At 30.4% G+C, this 19,619-nt stretch overlaps 1 protein-coding gene and 2 long non-coding RNA genes across 3 annotated transcripts; 2 read left to right on the forward strand and 1 right to left on the reverse strand.

Moving 5' to 3' along the window:
* The first annotated feature begins 2,216 nt into the window (after window positions 1–2,216).
* LOC115877784 lies at window positions 2,217–3,987 on the forward strand. Its single transcript, XR_004049401.1, has 3 exons — window positions 2,217–2,326; window positions 2,443–2,773; window positions 3,832–3,987. It is a non-coding gene; the product is annotated as an uncharacterized LOC115877784 (long non-coding RNA).
* A 1,127-nt stretch (window positions 3,988–5,114) lies between these two features.
* Window positions 5,115–10,053, reverse strand: LOC115877733. Its single transcript, XR_004049395.1, has 4 exons — window positions 9,937–10,053; window positions 9,375–9,453; window positions 6,659–9,209; window positions 5,115–6,032 (listed from the first exon to the last, which is right to left on the reverse strand). It is a non-coding gene; the product is annotated as an uncharacterized LOC115877733 (long non-coding RNA).
* Window positions 10,054–10,811: 758 nt separating this feature from the next.
* Window positions 10,812–14,319, forward strand: LOC115877734 (zinc finger protein 665-like). Its single transcript, XM_030894022.1, has 6 exons — window positions 10,812–11,059; window positions 11,117–11,732; window positions 11,783–12,064; window positions 12,122–12,279; window positions 13,412–13,557; window positions 13,795–14,319. Exons 1-6 carry the CDS (start codon window positions 10,895–10,897, stop codon window positions 14,012–14,014), a joined length of 1,587 nt encoding a protein of 528 aa, XP_030749882.1. The 5' UTR covers window positions 10,812–10,894; the 3' UTR covers window positions 14,015–14,319.
* Window positions 14,320–19,619: the final 5,300 nt, after the last annotated feature.

Here is a 19,619-nt window from a genome sequence, read left to right on the forward strand (position 1 = left end):
ACGCTTGTTTTGAAGTCTTCATTAATGATAACGTCCAGATTCAACAAGTAGACAAATTTAAATACCTGGGTGCTACTATCAACAACGAGGGTTTGGGCAAAGTAGAAATACAAACCCGAATTCAGAAGAGCAAACAAGTTATTGGATGTCTTAACAGCCTCTGATGGGACCGAAACTTGTTTGCAACAACTAAAAAGAGACTTGGAAGAACATTGGTGGAGTCAGTTCTTTGCTATGGTTCAGAGCTATGGACTCTGAGTGCAGACGCGAAGCGCAAAATCCAAGTTGTTGAATGGACTACCTTAGAAGAAGTGCAGGTATATCTAGGATGGAAAAAAAGACAAACATCGAGGTCAGGCGTATCATGAATGCATCGGAGGAGACAGTACTGGATCGAATCGAAAAATCCAGCTTAAAATGGTTTGGACATGTTCTGCGTATGCCGGAGAACAGGTGGCCAAAAAGAGTTTTTCAATGGGCTCCCCAGGGCAGAAGAACAACAACTTTAGGAAAACAACTTTATTTAGAACTAAATTTAATAAAATAATTCACCATGTATATCTAACAGATTTCGATTGGGAAAATTTACAAAAGAAATATTTTTTTCTGTTTTCCGAAACATTTAACACGGAATATCTCTGGAACAAAAAGTATCAATCTCAAAAACGATACGGTTTTGTAAAGTACACATTCAGCACTACAACATATTGCCAAATAAGCAAAATCGATTTTCCAAAATTTTTCGACGAATTCCTCGGCACCCCCCTGTCGATACACATTTGTTTCTTTTGACTAACAATGTGTGTCTTTTGACCAGAAAATATGTTTCTTTTGACCAGATCTACCACCCCTTAAAATATCTGCACTTGTTTCTGGGACATCCTGTATATAGGAAATCCCATGTAAATATTGACTGAGTAATTTTACAGCTAAATCGTAAATAGGTTTTTAAAGATCTGCCTATGTTGAATTGTTAGTAAGTAGTTGTTAGTAATTTAAGATATACTGCATTTATTTTTAAATTAAAACTGAATACTTATATACTTAGATCTTAAAAACTTTGTGATTAACCTAAGTGATTAACCTATGCTATAATGCCACAATCTAAGTATTGAAACCGGTTTTTTTTTAACTTGTAAGTACTGAAAAAAATCTTTTGATTTTTGTAGATTGTACCGTATGATCGAAAAAAACACGTACAGTTGGCTTGGGAATGACGATCGATGACGTTCCCCACATAATTTTACGTGACAGCGATCTTTATTTCATAGCCATCGCTGACGCCGTTTTTTTTTTCGCTCATATTGTATTTTTAGGACTACTGTTATTAGTGTTATTTATGTTCTTTAAATGAGAATGCAGCTATTTATGGTTAACTGTAAGAAACTGTAATTTACATAGTAACAGTTTAAGAAGTAAAATGAAATATTTTTATTATAACATATAATAAATGAAAGGTCCAGGGGAAAACCTGATAAGCGCCATTTTACTAATTTTAAGGAGAGCACTGGACGGCTGATATACCTAGTTATGCTATATCATAGAAATTAACAACTTTATTGCCCTACAGAGTTTATACATTTTGTAGAGACCAGTTAGACCCACGACTATAATATTGAAAAATCCTAAAATTAAGTAATTGGCGCTTATCAAGTTTTCCCCTGAACCCTACAAATTTAACAAGAAATGAGGTTATTACTTACTAATTAATTATATTCATTGTTTTTGAGAATTTTTTACCTACATTGATTTATTTATTTATTTATTAGACTTTACTTACTGATGATGAATGTACAACGAGAAATGTTAAACAACTTCTACAATTGGTGAGTTTTGTATTTTATGTTACTTTGCAGTGAAAAAATGACGAGAAAACATCGTGAAAGTTTAAATTTTTTTTTAGCGCGCTCAATTGATTACAGCGCCATATTCATTTGGTGAGAAATTTCGGAACTATCGACAAAACGATTATGGCGCCACCATACGGAAGGTTTTAAAAGTAAGCGATTATAGGTTTCTATTTTTATTACTTGTGGCGCCATCATGGGTTCAGAATTTAAACTTGTCATTTGTAGAATTCTATAAAATAAAAATTACGGCTAATGCCATCTAACGATTAATAACTGAACTTTAATCATAATTTTCTGGAAATTTTAAAGAAATCTGCAATTTTTAATTCCCAAAAAGTTTTTAGTGAGAGCCATCTATGAATAAAATTTTATACTAAATTTGATTCTAACCTTAGAAAATATATTTTTTTATAATAAAAAAGTAAAATAAGAGTTTATTTTCAGTTTGATAACAAATCTACCGGTTAAATTAAAATGTACGATCTATATAATATACTTTATTACTATTTTGTAATATTATTTATCAATTTTCGTGTTTTGTGTAAATCTTTGAAAACAGAGAATCTATAGATGTAATATTTTTTTATTGCAGATAAGGTTGCAGATGCAGCTATGTAATAATACCGTAATAAGAGCTTCTTATGAAGATATGAAAGGAGAATACACCAAGAAAAATGGAAACAAATAAGATTTTCTTTTAGGAATATGTGTACCTGTATAGAATTTCATAAGAAAACCTCATCGATTGTAACAACAAAAAAGAGTAAAGCTGGGGCAACAAGACTCGAACATCAAATCCATGGACTTGTACTGTACCTCCTTTTGTTATGATCTAACAATAATTTTATTCTTAATGACTGCTCAAGAAATGTTAGACTGTTAGAAATGTATTGTTATTGTTATGAAGAGATGCAGCGTATTAGGTAAATTATATATTTTGCACTGTTTTAGTGTATAATAATAAGAATTACACCAAAACATTTTACTTTTACACTGGACGCGTGTTTCGCTAACCATGTTAGCACTATCAACAGAAAACTATCTGCTGATTAGCGAAAATGATTAGCAAAACACGCTTCCTGTGTAACAGTGAAGTGTTTTGGTGTACTGTGATGAATTAGTGTTTTATTTTGCTGTTGTAACACCAGAGGTTCCAACCCATACTATAAAATAGAAAGTGTTTATCAAAACATAAAGTTAGATAAAATCTCTAGAGGGTGTTTCATTCAAATAGTATTTTAAAAATGTATCTAGTTTTGGCATCCTGTATATACAAAGCTTAAACAAATTACTTAGCATATACTTTGAATATTTTTGAAAAGCGTCAATTATTTACAATGTTACAGCTTCAAAAAGGCTTTAAATGGAACAGAAAATTTAATCTAAAAATTGTCATATTCTAAGCATAGTATATCAGGTACTTAGTATAGTATGTCAGGTACCGTATGATCTAAAAAAAACGGTGTCCAGTTGGCTGGGAAATAACGATCAATGACATTTTCCATATAAAATGACAGCGATCTTCATTTCATAGCCATCGCTGACGCCGTTTTTTTTTTCGACCATAGGGTATTTATTCAATACAAACTGCATTGCAAATCCACTCAGTGAAAAACTACAGCATTCCATTTAAAATCTATTGACTTCAGTGTAAAATATATTTGATTCACCCTGTATATGAAAATGATATATTAATAATTAAAATTGTATATATGCTACCACAGAACAGATACAAATTTTCACAGAACAGATTTGTATCTGTTCTGTGATGCTACCATCGTCCTAATATATTGTAAAAAAATATTTGAGTAATGAAAATATCATATGATCGAAAAAAAACGGCGTCAGCGATGGCTGTGAAATGAAGATCGCCGTCATTTTATATGTAAATTTATATGGGAAATGTCATTGATGTTCATTTCATACCCATCGCTGACGCCGTTTTTTCTCTGTATAAATACTTTTTTTATTTTTGTTTCAGATATATTTGCAAATTATTGGAAATAATGAACATCCGGTATAAATCGGAAAGAAAATTCTATAGAAGCATCATCGAGCAGTCCAAGGACTTATTAACTATGTTTTAATTGTATTTATAAAGTAATCTTTTTATAATAAATCTTAATAAAGTTTTCAAGTAGTTTCCTTTGAATCCTTAGAATAGTCTCTTAATTTAAAGCAACTGTTATTGGTTGCCAAAACAAACATTAAAATATTTAAAAATAAATTCAACAAATATTATTAATCTAGTCGCCTTTAATATCAGTACATTAATTTAATAACATATACACTCTCATAGTCTAGAACCATACGAGATTCTATAAAGATTTGATTTCTTTTACCTCAAAACAGTCACATCTAGCATCAAAAATGAGCATTTTTAAAAATATTTTTGTCATCTGAATTAATTCGGAAATCGTTGGCCAACGAGCTCAAACAGTTAGACTCGTTTACAAAAACGTTAATTACTCAAAAACTAATTAAGATATCCGGGCGCGCTAAGTCGCAATCGATAGGGAATTCAACCCTCTATCTGTACACAAAATTACAACCCCCTACGACAAACTTTATTTTTTGGAGCAAAAATGAGCAAAGGGGTTAACCTTAGAAAATTTTTGGCCCAAAAAATAAAGGGTGTCGTAGGGGGTTGTAATTTTGTATACAGATAGAGGGTTGAATTCTTTATCGTTTGGCGCCAAGCGCGCCCCGATAGCTCTTTTAGTTACGGAGTTATTAGCGTTTTAATTTCGAAAACGAGGTCAAAGTGTTAGAGTCAACAAAATTCAGCGTTTCTCTGTAGTGTTAAAAATTTATTCCAGGTGTTGAAAAATTTCGTACTGGGCAACCAAATCTTACTTATTTTGTCATTAAAAATTTCATTTTGAACAAGTAATAAGATCAAATTTTTTAACGGGTAGGGTATTTTATATTGGTATTATATTTTTGGTTTGTGCATTTTTGTCATCAAAAATTCCATTTTGAACAGAAAGGATATATTTTTCAGACTCATATTTCTTAACGTATATATTGCGATTAAATTTTTAGTATGCCATTATATATTTTGGGTTGCTGTTTTATTTTTTCTTGTTATATTTAATAAGAGCTTATTATTGTTTTCTTTTAATTATTGTTATAGTAAAGGAATTTTGCTGTAAGTAAACCTCATGTTTAATATATTAATATATTTATTAAAAAACATTCAAATATGACATTCATGGTGAATATTTATACATATGTTTATTATAAAGGTTACCATCAAGTGACAGGGTAAATAAATGCTATATAATGAGTCTAATAATTAATTCCTAATGCTTTTATTTATATTATATTCTAATTCTACACAATATAAGTTATAAACTATGGACTTTAATCCTTCAAAAGTATCTTCATTACATTTACAAGGCTACATGAATTTCTTTACACTAGTACTGTATGTATGATCGGAAAAAAACGGCGTCCAGTTGGCTTAGAAATGAACATCGATGACATTCCCCATATAATTTTACATATAAAATGACAGCCATCTTCATTTCTTAGTCATCGCTGTGTTAAGAAAAAATGCCTTAACTAGGATTGAGATAAAAAGTATACCTTATTTAGAAATATAAATCAGAAAGATCTAAACTTGTTCAACAAATCAGATAAGAAGTTTTACGTTAACACGGCAGTTATGTTTACATACTTAATTTTTTATCTATAATTAAAAGAAATATAGTAAAACATATTCTTACACTAGGAATTTTTCCAAATTATAAACAATATTTTAAACTACAGCTAAAATATAATTTGAAGGGTCCAGGGTAAAAACTCGCTGGCACCATTTCAGTAATTTTACAGGAGAGCACTGGGACGGCTGGTAGCTATCAGGTTATTGCCGTGTATTCTATATTTTTACTAGGCATATATCATAGGATTCCGGTAACTTATTGCCCTGCACAATTTATACATTTTGTAGGGGCCAGTTAAACCTACTATAATATTGTAAAATCCTAAAATAAAGAAATTGGCACTTTTTCCCCTAGACCCTTCATTTTTGTTTACTAACATAAAACATTTTATTAAGAGTGAATAAAAAAGTATATGTTAAAACTCCAAGGTATTGAAGAATATGCTGATTGCCGATGTCTCTGGATATGTGGAAATAAATAAATCTTCTAGAAAGCCTTCTGGAAAGTCTTGATTCTGTAATAAAAGTATAAAGAAATAATTAATTATTTGTAACTTCAAATAACCAGTTAATTTATAGGGCACATAAAATATTATAAAAGATGTATTTAAATTTTCTTAACACTTTTTTTCACTCACAACTTTTTTTAATAGTAATACAACAAAAAACATAGATAAATTAATTTGTATCTGTAATTGAGAAATATTTGAATTATAATAATTAAAAAAGATGTTCAAAACTAAATTAAAAAAATCAAACTCTTTATCTACATATATAAAATGCTAATGTTTTTTATCTGTGTCGTCTCTACTGAAGTAACGACTTGCCCTAGAAAGTTGATTTTTTTACTAAAAGATGGTTAATTGGCTCTTCTAAAAACTGTCGTTAATTTAAAAGAAAATAAGAAAATAAGTATTCTTTTTTCTCATGTCGTGGCGGATGCGCCAGCATTCAACTAGTATAAAATTAAATTGCAAATTTATAATGTATTTTTAGTTGCCTATAACACAGTTAACAACGCCCGCCGAAGTATTTTATTTGAAATTTATCATTTATATCTACATATTTAAAAAAATACAATAATTATTAGGTATTTATTAAATATACCCGACTTAAAAAAACACTTTTCAGTATAATTTACCTAAAATTATTTAGTTTCCCTTTCAATGATGAATTTCATTCTTAATCCGCTGTTGAATGTTGAATTTACTTCAACTATCTTGACATATTGAACACGGTGGTTGAACGGCAGCTGTCCCAAAAATTCCTTGTTCCAAAGCAGTACAATATCGCATACAAAAGCTCAATTTTAAAAGGAATGAAAAGAAAATCGACAAGAAAATGAATCCAAAATTATACAATTTATGTAGGCATCAATAGAAATGAGATCAAAGACTTGGAAGTCTTAGAAGAATAGCAGTAAAATAAACAATAATACAAATAGAAGAAGTTTAGAATTACAATTAACCAACATAGAAAAAAATAAATTTAGTTTTATTCTGAATGATGAGTATATGATGAACGGAAAGTCATGAAAATGATTCAAAAATTACTATATAGGCAATAACCTTGCAATAGACAATAAAGAAAATGCTTTAGAGAAGTATTGCCACAGAATGGCCCAATACAACAAAAATATATATAAGTAAATGATGATTGATAATTTACACAAAGAAGTCTCGTAGCTTGGGTGCCAGGTCGTATCAGGCCGAAGCCTCTAGCGTTAGAACACCTAGCTCGTAAACCAGAGGGTGGTGACTCCCTTGGGTACTTCATTCTTGAAGAGAATAATATGAGAGACAAATACAGAAATAGAGGCATGTGGAATTGAAAAAAAAAACGTATGAGTAATGAACTTAAGTTTCCGAAGAGTAACACAAAAATTATATATGTAATTATATACATATAAGAAGACTTAGAAATACAATCAGTGGAAGAGTTTATAGAATTGATGAATGATGGCATATTCCCATAATGAAGACAATATGGAAGACAAATAGTGAAACAAAGATATGATGAATTGGATAGACGAAAAAAATGAGGAATGAATTAAGAAAAAATGGCATAAAAATAAATAAAAAAGCTATAATGCTATATACAGGCAATAGAACTGACAAAATATGTGCTCGAAAAGTCACAGAAGAATGACAAAAAAACATACAAATAAGACTATTACTGGAAGAATTTATAGAAGTAATGAATGACGATATTGCAATAACAAAGAAAATATAGCAGACAAAAACTGTATAACAGAGGTGGGCCAAAAGCATAAGAAAAAAATAAAGAAGTATTTGGTCAATCAGAACTGGAAAACTGACAAAAAGTTATTATTATCCTCCTCTCAGAAATGTCTAGTCAATATTTGACGTAAAGCACATAAAGAAAAAAACCTCCAGAGCATATAGGTTCGCCCCCCTTCATCAGATTTAACCCTTGGCCGACGATTAAGCCTCACCAGTCAGTTCCCATCCCAGCTAAGCAGCCTCGTCTCGGGTCACCCTCGTCACCCATCGAGCGGACATCCACCGGGACCCCCTACAGGCGGACCCCCCTCATCATCTTCAATGTGTCCGATATCCCGTCCCCTCTACTGTCGAGACGTCACGGGATACGTGCACGAAGAAGTCTCGTAGCTTGGGTGCCAGGTCGTATCCGGCCGAAGCCTCTAGCGTTAGAACACCTAGCTCGTAAACCAGAGGGTGGTGACTCCCTTGGGTACCTATGCATGCTACATAGGTCATCGATGCCCGAACAACCGGGTTAGGGGGTGACCCGGGTCTCCTCCTCTTCGGGGAGGCTAGCTATGATGCTCTGGAGTCGATGTTACTTAGGAAAATACATTGGAAATAATGCGAGAAGTGATATAAGCTGTAGAGACAGATTTTTGAATAAATGGCGAATGCGCCAGAAATTAATTGGAAATTAGTCCTTATTTTGAAATTTGAAAACACAGGCACACCAAACCAACAGCGTCTGTAAAATTACAGCAATTCATGATATATCATCTGTAACAATGAGATAAAAATGAATCCATTAAAACTAAATATCTGTGCAAAAAATTAGAAAAGTAATAAGTGTTTTACTTTTCTAATTTTATTATTGCCACAAACAATTAAATATGGGAGGCAAGGTATAACAAAGAATGATAATTAACCATGCACAAAATGAAGTAAAATTCTAAGTACATGGTATATTTTACCAAATTAATAAGAACTACAGAAATACAGTCAATGGAATTATTGCATAGAATTGATGATATTATTTCCACAATCAAGAAAATATGGGAGTCAAGCTATTATGAAATGAAAGTAAACCAAAAACAACATGAGGTTCTAAGTAGATGGTATTCTACCAAAAAGAAAAAGAAGTTGCTAAAAGTCAAAATATGGCCCCAAATAAAAATAGATGGTCTATGATAATAAGGAACCATAAATATATAACTCAGAGACCAACTGGATTTTTTCTCCTACATAATTAAATTTAAAAATGATGAAATGCGCTGATGAGCTTTAAAAATCAGTAAAAATATATTTATTTACCCAAAAAAAAATAAAATTCTAGATATACTTAGAAGTCCTGATGCATTGTTGATGGTAATATTCACGAAAATGGGATAAATGCTTAGATTAAGAATAAAAAGATAAATGTACTGCCCTGGAACTGTATACATCCATCGATTTGTTGTACAAAACCTGTAACAACAGAAATAGATATTACATTTGATTAATTATGCTGTAACCCTTATGTTTATTACACTAGTTTCATTAACATTAAATATAACTTAAAAACTATAGTTAGTCAGTTAATAAACATTTAATAATAATTAAAATTATTTTTATAAAATAAATTAAACTTACTTTTAATCAGTAAATGGAAGACCAACTTGTAAAACAGAATGATGCCCAAACATCAGGTTTATACAAGGGGTGACACCTCCTAAAAAAGAAAATTATAATTAAACATAATATTAAAACAATGCAAAATTTTAACAAAAATATAACGATAATGTAATATAAAACATATGTGAATGAATTTTATTTTATCTGAAAATATTATATAATTGAGAATGGGGGCCCCTTTAGGTATACAAACACCTACTTATTCTTAACAACGTAGAAAATGCTTGTTTGCCTGTACAGCACCGAAAAAATTACCTTTTAAGAGGAATTTAAGAGGAAAAACAACTCTACGCAAAAAAAATGGTCGTAAATATCTCGAAATATTTCGCATTAATCTAAGTAACTATATTTTTAATGCACAATAGGGTCATCAAGGAGAGCATCTATATTTCCATATACTCAATTTAAAAAAAGAAAATTATAAAAATAGGAAAAATGTATCAGGTTTTAATGATGATGTAATTGCAATATATTAAAGCGAAAAAAACTATTGAAAGCATATAAAATAATGCGTACTTACATTTTCAGGAGATTAAACAGGCCTTAAAGAACAGAATACGCTCAAATAGTGTACAGAAAAATCACTTTTTCCATTAAAAAATCGGAAAAATTGTAGAGCGACATAACGACATGCAGCTAACAACGAAAAATGTACAAGTGTCAACGTTGTCAGATTGAACACATGTAAAACAAAATAATCATTTTTTGCTGTATAAATAATGCTCTGTTTAAAAGAAAAATATTATTTATTCTACTCAATAAAGATTGAAACCATATCTGTATTATATGTTTATTAGATTTATCATAATTTCGTAACAGTTCAATTTGTTTTATACTTACACAAATATTAATTTAGATTAGTTTCAGGACTTCACTTGCATCTTGGCAACACAGGCGTAAAAATTCAAATGACAATTCTGTACTGACCAATCACAATCCATTACTAAAAATGGTGTTTTTGAATCTTGTGGATTTAAAAAGAGAAATATTTGTTATTTAGAAAAAAATATAAAGCTTTAGAAATATTTCTCTGACCTTGTATCTTTGATTAAAATTTAAATAATAAACTTCTAGAGTTACGCCAACATTAACAAAGCGCGCATGCGTAGTATCTATGAGCAAGGGCAACAAATAGACGGCTCAAAAGCACCAATTTAATACACATCATATTCTACTCATTTTTAATACAAATTGCTTGGTATACTTCATATCGTAGTATATTCTTTGACTTCATATTCAATTTAATTACCCATTTTATCTTTTTATTTCTGGTCAATGTAAAAAATAAACTTGAATACTATCGATGTTCTGAGAGTCTCGATGTTTTTTAAGCATTTCTAATAAAAAGTAAATAAATCGATAATCCTTCAAATCTTTTAATCTGTGGACATTTGCTGAGATTTGTAAATTATTGTTTATTGTATATATATTTTTTAAATTAAATACATAGAAATAGGAACAAAACTGAAAAGTTCGAGATGAATGAAAAAACTGAAGATATATTGAAATTAGTTTCACAAAATGGTATGGACAAAATTTGCAGAACTTGTTTACAAGAAGTTCACAACGACTATTTCGATTTTGAGGGCTATTACAATGAGAGAAAAATTTTGGAAATTTATATTAACGTAACTTCTGTTGAGGTACACTTAATTTATACTGATCTAGCTAATTTGTAACATTAGTAATTTAATTTGCAGGTTAACGTTGAGGATCTTTTACCTAAGAAAATATGCACTAATTGCTATAATGAAGTCGTTAAATTTGATATATTCAAAACTAGAGCTTTAGATTCAGAAAGGACGTTAGAAATTGTGTTGCTGAAGTTGAAAGAGGCTCAAATACAACAGTATCCATCCGAATCAAATGAAGTTTTTTATAAACAAGAAGACGAATGGCCTACTAATAATTTTTTTGATAATAATAGTGAGGATGAATCCGCAGATGATCTTCCTCTTTCAACGAGACTGAAACTTGAACAAAATAATCAAAACACTATTCTTGAACATCAAAATAATGTAGAGTATTCTAGTAAACCTACACTACGTAAGAAACGGATTAAACAATTAAAACATAACGATGACAATAGCAATAATCCAAAAAAAAGAAAAGTGCAGAGAAGAAAAGATATTTGTAAGCACTGTGGCAAATTAATACTAACTTACAAAATGTCCAGCCATTTGCGAACACATACCAAAGAGAAACCGTACAGTTGTGAGAAATGTGGTATTTGTTTTTCTGAGAAAAGCAATCTTAATAGGCATTTAAAAATTCACGGACAAGTTAAGCCACATACTTGTGAAATTTGTGGAAAAGGTAGGAATTTTTTTATTTATATTGATCTAGATGTATAAATATCTTTGTAGGTTTTTTGAGACACTCAAGTCTTGCAATTCATCTGGTAGCTGCACATAACAAAGAAAAAAATGTTTTTTGTCCGACTTGTGGAAGGCCATTTAAGCATCAATTTTTCTTAAACAGACATATAGTAAATATGCATAGTAAAAAAGAAAATGTAGAAAATGAAGTAAATGATCTGGTAACGAATGGACATAAAATTGAGGGTCAATCTCCATATCAATGTCCAATTTGTGGGAATTTTTACAGAACAAGGTCTAGTTTTAAAGTACATAAGTTAAGACATGAAGGTAAGTACTTATTCTTTGTTCTTTTTATGTTAGAATGTAATAGGAGTTATATTTTAGTACCTAAAGCATACCTCTGTAATATATGCGGTAACAGGTATTCAACTAAAGCTATATTAAAACACCATCAAATGGTACACACTGGAGAAAAAAATTATAGTTGTGTTTTATGTGGAAAAAAATTTAGATTTTATCCTTCACTGAAAACACATAGCTTGGTAAGTTGGTAATTAGAAAATTATGATTAAATAAAAAACTGTACTACAATGGTCCCTTTGAAAAAATAATTTTTACTGAATTTGAGTGTGAATGTTTCAGAAAACTATTTTTTTTTGTTTTTAAATATTAATTCTTTTTAAATTTTTATGTCAATTTTTAATAAGTGATATACAGGGGTTGCACAGTGGTTCCCCTTAATTAGATGCGCAGTCATAACTGTTAGATATCTAGATATAGCTTGACTGCACTTTTTTTAATAGAAATTGATAACAAATGCTAAATAAATGTATATAAAAAACTTAATGTAATATGTATTAAAAAAATTGGGTCCAGTTCGTGTGATTTGCATTTTAAGTTCTAACTACTCAAATCAAATTTATTTTAAATGTTGAAAAAATAAAAGAGACAGTTGTTTCATTTTGTAAATACAATTTTATTGTCAATTGATATACAGTGTGTTCACGAAATAAGTTGACACGAAGAGGTGTCAAATAACCACCCGAGATAACCATACGGTATAAGATCCGGCGGCAATTCGCGGCAGCCAGTGGCAATTAATTTATATGCAATATACTTTAAGCAACAAGTATTATCATGCCGTTTAAGAGGATTTGAAATGGAAAGTAGTTAAAAGTCTTAAAGAGTGACAAGCAAGAATGTAGAAATACTATTTTTGTTGCCGTCAAATAAATTGCCATAAACTAATATTACTTAGGTTTAATTAAGTGCAAAAAAGAAAAAACAGTTCTTTTTACCTTCTTTTCGAACGTCCATTACAGAAATGGCAACAGCTTTTATCAATTTTAATAAAATAAGTAATGAATTGGCGTTATCTGAAAACTGACATTTCTAATGAAAATAATGAATTTCTGTGACATTTCTAATAAAAAAAGCGCTTCGCTAGGCTTACTTGATTTTGTTATTTATGATGTATCGTTTACAGGGGAATATAGGAAAAGTATTAGCAACAGTTGCATGCAAACATTTTGAAATTAATATTTCTAAGTAATGACCTATCTGGAAACCACTGTGGGTTGGTCTGACTGAGAGTATAATTGATTATCATTTCAAGGGCCACTGTGACGTCGTTTTTTTATCGTATAGTATGTATATCCTTGTTTTTTTTTTCAGATTCATACTGGAGAAAAGCCATTAAATTGCCATATATGTAACAAGCAGTTTAGGCAACATGCTCACTTAAACACACATATTAAGGGGCAACATACCGCAGACAGGCCCTTTAAATGTACTTTCTGTCCTAAAACGTTTAAACAAAGGTATGTAAAGACACCTCTTATTCTTAACAGAACTGTCAAGGATCCCCACCCTAGAGTCCTTTTTCCGCCCACCATGCATGAATACATGGATAGCATTATCACAGGCATTATCCTTCCTTAATCTTTTTATTCAAAGGGGAGAACCATAGTAAAGCTCAATTTTTACACCTATTGCGACGTCGTTTTTATACCATCACATGCCCATCATATTTCAAAATTTTGATTATTGTTTTTCAGTTGCAATCTTGTGGTGCATACAAGGATACACACCGGTGAAACCCCTTATCTCTGTGATATTTGCGGTAGAGGATTTTACGATTCCAGTAGCTTGAAAAAACACAAAAAGGCCCATATTCTGGCAAAGTCGGAGATTTCCGACGACTGGCACAAACATGAAATGGAAATTAATGAAATGGGCGTGAAAGAAATTGAACTTACCAAACTACACAACTTTTAATTTTGTTTAAAGTTGCAACCAGATTTTCAGATGATATTATTTTGTATAGTTTTAAAACAGTCAAGTATTATTCTATTTATTTTTATGTATTATATTGTATAGTTTTTTTTTACTTACTTGTATAAGAATTTAAATTGCAATAATAATAATTTTTGAAATTATAAGGTTAATAAATGTTTATACATAAAACTATTCATATAGATCATACCAAAGTCACGTGATTAAGCTTGACCGGCACAGCGTTGCCCATATTTTCTTTGAATCAAAACATTTTCGGAAACAAAAATAAATTAATTATAAATACATAAACAGTTATTATTTACATCAAGAAAACTCACCTCCTTGACGGCACTTAAGGGACATAGAGGGTCATTACTACCGCTTTCCCGTTCAAAATATTCTAATAAGGTTGCGATGAGTTTTTTGCATTGGCTATTAAGCTATCTTGTATACTTCGCACTAAAAGAGGTTCTAAAAAGAACAATGTTCGACTGCACGGTCTGCTAGTAAAGTTTTTAAGCTAAAAGTATCACAACATAATTCATTTAAGCCAAAAACTCGCAATACAAAATTAAAGTGTCAAAACGAATGACAATGTCAGTAAATAAATAAATATGTGGCAATTTGACATTTTTACAGCAGAGTTACCACCTGAATCCCCAGCGGGAAATTTAAATTTCAGTTAGTCAGCCCGGCGCCGAATATGTCCATGGTTGGCAACAACGAATTTAAAAATCGCGCTCTCGATTACATAACTAAAAATTTAATTGGTATGGAATATAAATGATGCTCATGTCATCCTTTTAGAAAATTTTCACTAGTAATACCACTAGACAGTGGCTCACTAGTAATACCACTAGACAATATTTAAATAAAGTAACACGTTTATAAATATATATAATAATATTATAAATTTTCGCTCAAAGGTATTGTGACTATATGGAAAAAAATAAACTAAGATTGTTCTGGACTTCTATTTTGATTGACATTATTAATTTATTTTGTGACAATTTTATTTTATACCAGATTTTCTTATTTATAATTTTTTTTCTGGGAGGGGTAATTACCCCCATTATCTCTCCCGTATATGCGCCCCTGCCACTAGCTCATCGCTCATGAATATTTTTAGAAAATTATCCCTCGTCTTCGACTCGGATAATTTTCAAAATATTCATGAGGTCGAAAAAATTTCCGGATTTAATTTGACCTCGTATGGTATTCGGTAAGAAAATTCCACACCAAATTGTGTTTGAAAATCAAATAATTAAAATGTATTTTTGGTCGAATTGATTATTTAGTTACTGTGACAACTAAGTGACACCCAAACCTAAAAACTATTTTAGTTTTGAAGCTGTCAAGCGGCACGGCTTAAAAAAAATGTTTCGTTTCGGTCATGAAAGCAAAGAAAATATTCGCCAGGAGATTAAGCAGTTGACATCCGCGAATACTAGGAAATTGAAATGTATCAAAATTATCATGTAAACGAATAAAAACCAGACTCTTAAAAATATATTCTGTCTATTATAAACGTCAAAAAATTTCCAGTATAATTCGCTGTCGTGTGCGCGGGTGCCCACAAGGAAAAAATTTTCACTAAAATTTATCCGTTGCCATGGTGCTTTGTCAAAAAACACGTTTTGATTCGTTAAAAATTACAGGTGTGGAATTTTCTAAAGATGACACTGCTTTCAATGATCATCTTATTATTTTTTAAATTAAAACATCTACTCTGTCTAATGAAAAAAATATTGTGATAATGTCTTTACCTTTGTGGCGGTTCATTTCTTGAAGACTTCTGAGTTGCCACTAGAAGAAAATCTACAAAATAAAAAAGTTATTTTTTGTAAACACCACTGGGCGTTGATCCAACGGAGACTAATTTGTCAATGGTATGTTACTAATAAAACAATTTACCTAACGGACAAAAAAATAAAAAAAACACAAAGAACAAAGAAACCTCTTTAAAAAATCTAGATATCTTCAGTTTTTTAGGAAATACGTCTGTTATAAACCGTTGACATTCTAATAGAAGTATATCCTAAAGAAACTAGTAGTCTAAGAGCTAGCAACGTTTTCGAGAAAGTATTTTAAGACGCCTGGCTCTTTGATATATCTTTTACTATGCTCTCTGGAACAGCATGCGGCCCGTCTGGCTGCCGATACCCGTTGCGTTCACTACTGCGCATCGGAAGAAGATCCTATATTTTTTATTAATTTAGTCCTATAAATTCTAGTATTGAATATAAATAGAACATGTCTCCATAGCGCAGTGCGTAGAGTTTTCGACCACGAACCGATGATTCAGAGTTCGAATCCGGGTCAGGGCAAAGACTTTTTATTTTATTTTCGTTTATATTCTGATAGTAAAGTATTAAATAATTCTGGCAATTCAAAAAAAAATATATATTTAATACTTTACTATCAGAATATAAACGAAAATAAAATAAAAAAGTCTTTGTCCTGACCCGGATTCGAACTCTGAATCATCGGTTCGTGGTCGGAAACTCTACGCACTGCGCTATGGAGACATGTTCGATTTATATTCACTACTAGAATTTAAAGAAATAATACAAATATAGGATCTTCTCTCAATGCGCAGTAGGGAACGCAAAGTTTACCGGCAGCCAGACGGGCCGCATGCTGTTCTAGAGAGCATAGTAAAAGATATATCAAAGAGCCAGACGTCTTAAAATACTTGTTTTTCCGACGTTGCTAGCTCTCGTACTTTAGTGTTCTTGAATAGTTATATTTAGTGATACTGATGTATATCATTTTAATTAAAAATTGCATTTGTAGTCTTCTGTCAAAATCATATATTCTCTTTCTGGACAGACTATACATAAAAAACGTGTCTTTAGAGTGGTCAAATTATCATATTGTCCTATTTCCTATTTTTTTCAAAGTTGAAATCAAAAACTTTATTATTTACATATTTATATTTTTGTATTTGGCCTAGACAGTTCGATATAATGACCAGGCATGGGAAAATACATTACTTTGTATATAACATAAATAAGATTATAAATATATCAGATATATGACTAGTACACCTCTAAAATAACGTTAAGAAAAACTAACTTAAAAATACACAAATCTAATCTCACAAAGTCACAAATTAATAATATAAAAACAATCGTACAGATAAGTACCGCACGATCGAAAAAAAAACGGCGTCGGAGTTGACTTGGAAATAATCGCTGTCGTATCCAAATCGTCTCCGAGCCAACTTGACGTCTTTTTTTTTCGATCATACGCTATAATAAAATATAGGGGTGTTTTAAATTGTTTTTTTTTCCAAAAAGTTAGATCTTTTCAATACTGCAAATTAACTTGAAGTTTCTGTAACTCATTTAGTATTTTGTAGATATATAAATATAGATTACTTCACATTAGTTAATTTTTTTTTAAGAAACGAATCAGGTATATATTTTTTATAAAAAAAGTTTTTTTCTATAAGAAAAAAGTATATAAATCTAAGTAAAAAAGCTTAAAAATATTTTTTTTAAAAAAAGGTGCAATGATTTCGAAAAACCGAGTGATTTTTATAACATATTAAAAAATAGCACCGCAAATATGTTTAGTTCCTTCGTCGGTATTATTAAAACTTACATTACAATATTAATGTAACATGAAAAATTATGAATAATTTTATTTTAAATTTTAGACCAACATTTAAGCTACATTTTTAAAATTAATAATATTTTATAGAATATTTATTTACCTGTAAAGTAAATGTTATGCGGTCGAAAAAAAAACGGCGTCAGAATTGGCTTGGAAATGAAGATCGATGTTATTCCAAGCCATTTGACGCCGTTTTTTTTTTTTATCATACGTTTTTCATAAGTTCAAACGCAATAAATATGAGAATATTTGATTATAATGAACTTTACAGGAAAAATAAGATTTTATGTATGAAAATTTAAAAATTAGTGCCGTTCTTCTTTAAGTGATTTGTCACCACAGATCAAATATGTATTTCCCTGAAAGCTAGAATATTGATAAAAAGTCATTTTGTTGGTCAGTTCAACTGGCATAGACAAAACATCCCCCTTTAGAACATTTTCTAGTAATGGCAATGACCGGAAGTAAAAGCTATACTGTGCGAACAAACACTAGAGGCGCTGCTAGTCATTAAAAAATTAACAAATATTCATTTGTTTTTTAAATATGTCAATATTTTTATTTCGTTGTGTTTTGTGAATATTCGGTGTGTGATTTTGACAATTTCCTGATTAATTACTGGTATACTTGTACTTATTTTACCAAGTACATTTTATTTTAATTATTCATATTTAATTGGAATGGCTTTTTTCGACCGAGAACGCAAACCTGCGAAAAAGAACTGTAGCGTTCCTAATTGCGACAACAAAAATGGCAGTTTTTTTCGTTTTTTTTTCACTTTATAGGTATGTAAAATACATAATTTATAATAACATCAATAATTGTTTTATTGTTATAAACGTACGATCGGGTACTAATATAAACATTTTTTATTGTGATAAATATTAAAATTAAATTATATGTTATATGTAAATTACAATTTTTAATATATATTCTAATGTAATTTTAATATAGCTATTTCTTTACAGTTAAAAAAATGTTTCTGTAATATTCAAGAAAAAAATTAATTAAATATAGAGATCGCTATTTCATGAATTTAGTGCGCGAACAAACTCAAGGGGGCGCTTCTTTTACTTTCATTTCATGACATAAATCAAAATTCTAAAGGGGGATGTTTTGTGGTGGCATATGAAAAGGAAACCTGCAACAAAATTACACATACATTTTAAACTTATAAATTACATTAGTACAATTACAAGATCCAGATTTTTATAACTGATGATTTGTCTCCTTGTTTTTACACTATTTTTCTTAAAAATGAAATAAAATTACTTTGTAAAACCTAAAGTTCCAACTTAAATCTATACAATTCTACGTCACTGGAGAGTTTAACATCTGAACAAATGTCATATCACAATGTTTTCTGCTGTATTTCTTACCAAAAAAAGTTCAAATTGGTGTTTAACATCTCTTTTTTGCTGCCAAGGTTGACCTGGACGGGGCCTACTTTGTTTACGCGGAATCCGAACTACGGTCCTTGGCCATATCATTACTCAGGAGATGTTCGATCTCATCCGACCTCGTGAATGAACATTCCTGTTATGGAACAACAGCACGACCGAGTTTCCAGATGTTCGCCCGTCCATCCGCTCGCACCGTTTAACGTCGCTTAACTTCGGATGTTAATTATTTCTTTTACCTTCGTTTTCTCGATATTAAACTCTCTTGTCTTTTTCTTTTTGATTATGTATCTTATTCAAACTTAATAACAAAACCTAACGTTCAAACGAGTACAAAAATTGGCACGATATATACTAATAACTCGACCTTACGTCACACCACACATTAGTTCCTTTTTCCTCTATTAATTATAAGAAAATAATTTCAATATTATTACCTTTTCAACTACAATTACACGTACAATATGATACAGTTACTGAGAAATATGTAGTCCCTTTGTTAAAAACTTTCGAGTAAAAACGAAACAACGAATTTTTGGAATGAATATGAGTAATAATGGTTATGAGGTAACGCGTTGAAGTCA

This window comes from Sitophilus oryzae, unplaced genomic scaffold, assembly GCF_002938485.1.
Source record: "Sitophilus oryzae breed Bouriz unplaced genomic scaffold, Soryzae_2.0 scaffold_1498_pilon_pilon, whole genome shotgun sequence".
Taxonomy (NCBI): domain Eukaryota; kingdom Metazoa; phylum Arthropoda; class Insecta; order Coleoptera; family Curculionidae; genus Sitophilus; species Sitophilus oryzae.